Below are 8358 nucleotides of genomic sequence, written 5' to 3'. Positions count from 1 at the left end.
TTGGTGGTTATTCGATATACCGTTGACAGTTACTTCCGTATTGAATGTCAGTTTATTGAAATGTGTTGAAATCGCAATGCTCATCATCATTTTATTATCAGTTCCTTGTGTGGATACGGTATTCATCGTTGCGGTGTTGGTTTCAATTGTTCGTCTTCACTGCATTTATCACATGGGATCCTTGCAGTTCTTGCCATAATCCAGTTATAATGCATGTTGTTGAGCTTGTAACGTCTAACTGATGACAATGACCAGCTACTTGCAAAATGAGAATCTTTGAAATTGACTTGAACCACCATATGCATCGATGTCTTCGTCGCTTCTCTAAATCTTCAACACTGTAAGGTTGTCTGGTTTGGCCAGTATCGAAATCCATTCGAAATTGGTTTCATGTTTTGATTTCTGCTGCAGTTTCTTTTCGTTTCTTTCAAACGAAAATGGATTCCAAACTGGAAAAAATAGTGAGTTGCCGTTTTTAAACAGCTTTTACTTTTACGGCTATTGTCTGGGCTATGGTGTATTTCTGCGAATGTTCACCTTGATTACCCCCAGTGCATTACGATAATTTTATTCCAAGAATTTTAGTTCTAGTAAGAGTTTAATCTGAAGTTCTAGTCTAAAAATACTCGTGCAGCCTGCTATCAATCGCATAGCAATCACGTATTAGTTTGCTACGGTATCTGCTACTACATAGTCGGCGTCAAACATGTTCACCTGGCGGCTGCGACGCGTCCTTCGCAACCCATACTCTTTCTCTGGTTTCCCCGTCCTCCCTGTCCCCTCTCTTTAGCTCCAGTCGGTCGCGACTCATACGCATTCAGTTGATTTCGTTCGTCACAGTCTGCGGTGTATTACTTAAGTGAATTCGTGCAGCTGTAACAAATTTCTCTATTAAAAAAGTTGTTCGTGTTCTGTTGTGTTGTTACCTACAAGTGACGTTAATTTGTGAGTATGATGTTATTGTTCTTTAATTTTTATTTACATTTTGAAAAAAAAAAACGGCTTCCAACAAGAAGCCACCGTTTCGCCAATTGGAAGTCAATCTCCAAAAACAAAACTTTAGGTGGTTGCTAGTCTCCGGATGTGCACTTTTATCCCGTGTATGGATTAAAGTAACTTGATTAGCAATGAAGCGCGCCAAGCTTTTTATGTAATGATCAAACACTAACTTCTTTACGAATGTAGAACTGGTTTGTGCAGATGATGAAACAATCATGGACAAATACGTTTCTTCATTTGATTTGTTTCATTCCGTTATAATTTCTCCCTGCACAATAACGAAACTAATTGATAACTGAAAAACTATGGTATTTTCTTTTGTCTCAACATTTTGTTCGTGTTTTTTAGAAGTAGGTTTGCTTCTATCAGTTGTTTTTTCACACTGACAATGAGCTTTATGGTATACTTTCTGTTGACGTAGAATGGACTAAGTCTAGCTAATGTTGTCTAAGTAAGTTTTTGACACCTTCTCCTGCTCCCGTCTTCTCGGAGGATCTTCCTCTTTCCGTCTTTCCTTTAAAAGCAGTGGTGATAAGCTGAGTTGGATTTAACGACTTGGCTCATTATCTCATCCGGTAAACGTTAAAGTCAACCATGTTTAGACAATGACGGTATTTGTGTTCTTCAGAATTTTGTTTTCTGAGGATATTATATCCGAAAATATTTTCCATTAGTATTTCTGTGCAGCTCAGTGAAGCTGGATTGCAGCTCTACATATTTACAAAGCCGATTGGTTGTACATGACTTGTTGTCATGGTGTTTTCTCCACTATTTTTAGTTACCATAGCAGTTTTTATTGATAGTATCTCCCTTTTCTTCATATTTAATCATACATCAGTAGGATTTAGAACTACTTATATTTCTCTGGAACATGTAGGACTCACAAACACTGAATCAATGCGACTTGCTGTGCTCTCGTATCTTCCTATTTGCTTGATTCCACTTTTTTTTTTTGGAATATTTTTCAGTTTCAGAGTATTTGCCCCCTTAGCGCAAATGTCATTGTGTTTAGTACGTTTTGATGTTTTTTTCTTTGGATTTTCTTTTCGTACTTCGATTCGTTTCTACTTCGTAGATTAGCGTGCGGGGGAAAGATATACAAAAGATGTACAACTTTCAACAAAGTAGTGAATAAACTCACTATAGGTTAAAATGCGGTTTTTAGTTTTGCTTTATTAGTAAGACAAATGCATGAAAACGGTTTATCGACTAAAATTTCGTTTTAAAATGATCATTTTCCCGTTCTTTGTGAATGATGGATGATAGAGAATTAAGATCTACCAAAAGATCCGTTATTGTTTTATTCGCATTAGAATTTTCTCTTCATTTGAATGTCCCTGTGAAGGATTTAGAATGATTTTTTTTTGTTTGATGTTTTCCTGCCATACAATACAAATTTCTGCTCCTTCGATTCAATGCATGTTTTTGATCGTGTGAGTGTTGCTGTCGCAGCCACTGATGTTATTCTATCCAATGCAGCACGAAAAAAATTGTTTTTATGTATTTCGTACAGTTCGGATGGAAATTTGTGTGCTATGCGCTTTCTCTATTTCTGCCACTGACTACCACGTAAATGATCCGCTTTTTCGTCTTTATTTTTGTTGTTATGATGTCAAGTAGTTCATTAATAATGCTCTTTGATTATTGGATTTATTTAGGAGGAATGTGGATTAATGTTGTTGTGGTAGCATCTCTTGTTGTACTTTCGGCATCAATTGATGAAGATAGTGAGCAAAAACTTAGACAAGTAGTTCATCCTCCACTTTCTGAGGAACAACATCAAAATGCCGCTGTTGAAACTAAACAAGAAACGGACAAAACAACTCGGAAACAAGTAGTAAGTTTCAGGTTTTGGTGTTTTCTAAACGAAAGACGAACTAATTAAAATTCCATATTTAGGCAGAACTAGAAATATCCTTTTATCATGGCTTTCTAGCCTCGCTTTCTGTCATCATTGTGTCTGAACTAGGTGACAAAACCTGGTTCATTGCTGTTATTATGGCAATGCGACATTCAAGGTTGACGGTTTTCTCTGGTGCCATGGCGGCTCTAGCGCTGATGACTGTTCTATCAGGTACATATGTTTCGAACATTTTGAAACAAATTCTCTAGCCGCGCGTTCGAAGGACAGATGTTGAAAGATGTTGAGATGCTGAAAAATTATCTAACAAGTGCAATCTCATCTATTTCCCATACACTATTTAAAAATCGTAACTGAAATGAAAAATCCGGACTGTACGGAGATTTGTAACATAACCAGATTTGGATGCGTACTATAATATATGGATTGCTGAAGTGCAGTTATCACAAATGTTCTTAAAAAGTGGGATTTATCTCAATCGATAGTTGTGGTATTGTGAACTTGCATGAAACGCGGATCGCAATGGTGTACATTCAAAAAAAATTCAACGCAAAAATTCAAAAGAAGATCTGTCCTCTACTCTTTAGAAGGAATTACATATTCTATCGCTTTGTAACGCACAAGAGGAACAAATGTAAGCTCGTTAGCTTTTAGTATATTCTTCAACCGAAGCAAAAGTTTCTTCAATGCATTAGAACGAATTAAGAATGAATTATTCAGGTTTGTCATTTAGCCGTTGGGTAGAGGCACTATCTTCACCTATAATCTCACGAACTTAGTAAGGCTCCGTAGGGTTTAGTCTTCCTCTCACTCATAATGGAGCAAGAAAACTGTATTGTGAAGATCTGTGTTGCAGACAAGCGATTCTGATGGAGCGAATGAAAATTTTTCGAAAGTTTCATATAGGAAGCTATGTGTTCAATTATGGAGAGATTAGCATCATCAAGATATATGGATGAAAAGGATGATTCGAAATACCTTCAACGTTGTTAGTTTCAGCTTGCCTCGGATGGGTAACACAGTTAATTCCACGAATGGTGACTTATTATGTTTCCACTGCCCTTTTCGCACTATTCGGTCTCAAAATGCTTCACGAAGGATATCATATGTCTGCAAGTGAAGGACAGGCAAGTTATTTCTTTGCGAATTCTGTTCTCCAAAAGGAAAGAACATTTGCAATTTTTTTCTAGAAATGAAAGCCTTTCTGCATAGTAATATGTGGTTCGATGAGAATATTTCAAACTTTTGCGATTTCTAAAACTTATTGGAACTTTTGAAGTTTCTGTTCATCACATGAGCGAAAATTTGTAGGAGGAACTGCGAAATGAAAATTCTTTTTTTTTATTATAATTTGTCGATCAATTTCTGTCTCAGTGATTGGAATCCGAATATATATGTTTCCTTTTGTAAATGGTTCGCCAGTTTCGACTAGTAGCTGTTTGTGTTCCCGAAGGGGTAAAAAGCTAGTCCTTAGCCGTGAAGCTGATGGGAAATTTCAGTAGAGATCGTAAAATTATGCGTTTCTTGTTGTAAGTTAAAGTCTTGTAGAGTGGACGATTTTTAAGGTTTTTTTTTCAAAATTCTGCCTTACTCTGGCTTTGTTTTGTGTTGTCTTAGTCTTAATTTATAGCTTAACCGCAGCAGCGTTATACATATCAAACATTTGGCCTGTTATTTGTTCGCATCTACAAAGTTTTCTCTCTGAGCGCTGTTTTTATCTCAGTGGAAGCTATCTCATTTGTGCTTTTTCTCAAATGACGGCTTTTTCTTTTGTGTATGAAGATGTGAAACAAGACAACAGTACAAAATATTTACATCGGTTATTTTAAGGAAGAATTCGAAGAGGCTCAAGCAGAAGTAGCTAAACGAGAAATGGACTTAGATGCTGTGAAATTTGTAGACATGGAAGCTGGCAATGCTGGTCGTAACAGGCAGGTTTTTGTGTATTTTCCCTTCTGTTTATCAACTTGTTGCAGATTTATGCCAAATCTTTCCTTCCCATACTTATCGTGAGTATTGTTGCAGGAGTTCTTCTTCGGCGTGGTTGATATTCTCTTTCGTTTCGCGTATTTTTATCGAAGCATTCACGATGACATTTGTAGCAGAGTGGGGCGACCGCTCACAGCTAACCACTATCATCCTTGCGGCCCGAGAAAATATAGGTGCGTGTTGTTTGACAGGTTATCGTTGGATTTTTACGCCCTTAGCACGATTAAAATGTGTATTTTCCTATCATCTTGCATTCGAATTTTACTAGAAATAAGTAGAGATTTTCCTTGCAGAACACAAACTGCTGAGCTATTCTTGTCGGGGTGAAGTTGATGGGTGGAAGATATCCAAATTGAAAAATAGAAACAGAAAAAAAGAGATCCTTGTTTTTTCTTCGAAATTTCCTGATGTCTTTTGATATCTTAAAAATTATTGTCTACTTGTTTCTTTGATAGAAAACACAGGTAATTTTTGCAGTAAAAAGTTATTTCTTTTGCAGCTGGTGTCATCAGCGGAGGTATACTCGGTCATGCGTTATGTACAGGTATAGCAGTTGTTGGTGGTAAACTGGTTGCTCAGAGAATCTCAGTTCGAACAGGTATTCATCTTATCATCTTTCACTCTATTATCTGTTGTCCTATCATATACTTCTTATAACATTCTCTCTGTTTTTAGTTACCATCGTTGGTGGTATTGTATTCTTGATCTTTGCATTATCTGCACTTTTCATCAACGACGGTGACGAGAAAGCATCATGGATCGACTAATTTCTGTCGAAAATCGAAGAATATTTGGCGACACAGATGTGGTACTGACTGTTATCTTTGGCTGGTGCATCTTTTCTCATTGATCTTAAACTCATCTCGCCTCAGTAGATTTGTTAGAATGCTGCGAGTTCGAAATCGTAACTGTGGTTATCGACCAGTGGATCTTGCTCTTTAATTTTTGGTACTTGTCCACAGTTTAGCGACGCTCGTGTTACGCAGAAGCATGTCATTTTTGGAAATTACTTTGATTCAAATTTCTTTGATTCTTTTATCTTTCGTGCTGAACACATTAGGCTATTTATCTTTAAAAAGGGGAAGGTGCTCAAGTGCAGTTTTCTGCATAATCTTTACCAACTCTTTCAAAAGGTTTGACGACGAAGGTATTTTTTGCGCGAGGCGATTAGTTCCTACCTTATAATGAGCAAGCTTTATATGTATTATTGTTGTCCGTGTGTGTGGACTTTCTGTGAACTCTTAAAATCCACGTGCTTTTATACATATTCATTCAAATCTGATTTCTCAAACATGTTCCGTATCTTTTTCATTTCGTTATCGTTGCGCATGCAGATTCGTGATATTTGATATTTAGAAGAAGTTTGTTGTGATGCGAAGAATGTGCAGTGTTAGCTCACATTTATTCCCTCAGTGATTTTACTGACATTTTCGGGTATTCTTTATGAAGTTTTTGCAATAGTAACGTTTTAGCAGTATTAGAATTTCGTGTACAACAATGATGTGAATTTTTCATCATTTAGAGTGTAACATTACTTCTATTGGTTGAAAAATTCTCTTTTTAAAATCGATTTAACCATGAAATTAGAGAATTCATTGGTTGTTGTGGCAATGGTTCGATTGTTTGCTGTTTTGTGTTCTTTAGGGTTGATAGCATTTTGGGATAGAATTTCTGATGTTTTCACCTGTTGTATCGGGAGCGCTAGAAAACGTCAGCCATAACAATTATTACTTACGAGGTGATTGTTTTTTCTCCGCTTACTAATATTTTGATAAATTTTTTATTGTTTTTTTTTTCACGCATTCACATTACTGACTAGAGCATGTGCATAGTCATGGAGTCATTGAATTCTCAGTTCGCTATGCTTTGATCATATACGATGTTGTTATCCGCTTTCCTTTTATATCGTGAAGCCACTTTTGTCATAAGGTAGGTTGTCTTGAGTGGCCGTTCTGTGAAAAAAATGTAACTTGACAATTTCCTGTGCGTTAGGTGATTAGAACTTTTCTTTCGATTCATTGGTGAAAAGTGTTCTTCCATCAGTACCGTCTTATTAGGTAATAGTTTGATGCGTTTATGTAAAAGTTTTGAACTGGGGATATAAAAATGAGATATAGTAAGGTCAAAACGACATGAAGCACGTACGCAGTTGCGTACGCAGCTTCTCTCGAGACGCTTCGGTGGAGCGTAGCGGCTACGAGAGCGGTGAAATCTTTGCTGGCACCACCCATCGCTGCAGTTTGCGACGGTCCCACCTCGGTTCCAATTGCTGCCTCCACTGCACCGTTTCGAGCGCGCACGCAATGCCACCGTGCTTCATGTCGTTTTGACCCTACTATAGTTAAGCGAAGGACATAGTGAAGAAAAAAGTTAGAAGAAAACTGAGAATCAAGGTTCATTCAACCAAAATTGTGTCAACCAAGTTAATGATAGACGTCTTCGACAAGGCAAAGTAGAATTAAGAGGAACTGTGCGTTACAGGCAGCATACCACGAATCTGAGGTGGTACAGATTTCAGATGGAGTACTCGTATACGGGACAGTAGATTATGGAGAGAGGTGTGATTCCGTCTATTTCCTCCCAATTGCCATAAAAAACGGTTCGGAAGATGCGGCGCCGCACAGGGCTGGCGCGCTCCAATCGAACTCCTTGTAGAAAATAGTGCGCCGGGACGCTCGAAGCCGTATCTTCCCAGCCTTTTTTCTATGGCAATTGGGAAGAAATGAACGGAACCCTCCTCCCCATAATCTACAACCACGTATACGAATACTCCACCGGAAATCCGTACCACCCCAGATTCGTGGGGTGATGCCTTCAAGCAGGAGAGTCATCTACTGGCAGTGACGTCGCGTTCACTTGGTTGAACACAGAGGGAGGGGAGGATTAAATGAGGATTATATTTGACTCATTGGAGCTATCTTCAGATCTATACTTGCCGCTTATTGATTGCATTTCATCAGCTACATGATTGGTATCAAGAAGAATCTGAGTTTGCGAAAACTAGAGAAAAAAAAGCCTGTTTGTGGTTTGGAACCGTACAACGACTACAAAGAAAACATTTCCCATTCGTCCGCTCGTAATGCAGGAGGAAACAAGCATCTAAGAACAAATAAAACAGAACGATGGCTCGTACGTCATCAACCTTTGTTGAGGATTCAAACGTTGGTGAAGCGACTTCTTTGAAAAAACAGTAACGAACAAAGGGTAAAACCAGTTTCCAGCGGTGTTTTGGCGGGAATCATTCACTCTTTGAGTTCATCGTGACTGTCCTTCATTTGAAAAAAAAAAGCTGACTTCCTCCAAATCTTGCTCTGTTGCTGAATGATTGCTTTGTTTTTATTCCTTAACTCTTTACTTATGCGTTTCTCGAAGCATTGAAAGGTTGCCATAGAATTCTGACAGAAATTTGTGACATTGACCTATTGAGAACCTATGACATAACTTTTCTAGCGTCACTTTATTTCTGTTTCTCATATGCACTTCGTAATATTTCCTGTACAGCTGACTCG

General features: G+C 37.9%; 2 protein-coding genes across 3 annotated transcripts; both read left to right on the top strand.

Moving 5' to 3' along the window:
• Positions 1-2662: 2662 nt before the first annotated feature.
• RB195_008982 (uncharacterized protein) lies at positions 2663-6265 on the top strand (the record flags this gene model as incomplete). 2 transcript variants are annotated; one of them, XM_064195762.1, is made up of 9 exons in its annotated part: positions 2663-2836; positions 2899-3073; positions 3860-3991; positions 4695-4791; positions 4886-5022; positions 5349-5447; positions 5525-5587; positions 5653-5657; positions 6206-6265. In XM_064195762.1, 9 exons carry the CDS (start codon positions 2663-2665, stop codon positions 6263-6265), a joined length of 942 nt encoding a protein of 313 aa, XP_064046906.1. The 2 variants fall into 2 exon arrangements, with proteins under 2 accessions (XP_064046906.1, XP_064046907.1); XM_064195761.1 differs by lacking the exons at positions 5653-5657; positions 6206-6265 and having other exon boundaries at positions 5525-5616.
• Positions 6266-7813: 1548 nt separating this feature from the next.
• Positions 7814-8032, top strand: RB195_008981 (uncharacterized protein; the record flags this gene model as incomplete). Its single annotated transcript, XM_064195760.1, has 1 exon — positions 7814-8032. One exon carries the CDS (start codon positions 7814-7816, stop codon positions 8030-8032), a length of 219 nt encoding a protein of 72 aa, XP_064046905.1.
• Between the last annotated feature and the right edge of the window lie 326 nt (positions 8033-8358).

The sequence above is a fragment of the Necator americanus genome, chromosome III (assembly GCF_031761385.1).
Source record: "Necator americanus strain Aroian chromosome III, whole genome shotgun sequence".
Taxonomy (NCBI): Eukaryota; Metazoa; Nematoda; class Chromadorea; order Rhabditida; family Ancylostomatidae; genus Necator; species Necator americanus.
The sequence above is the reverse complement of the archived record's forward strand: the minus strand, read 5'-3'. Positions and strand labels throughout refer to the sequence as shown.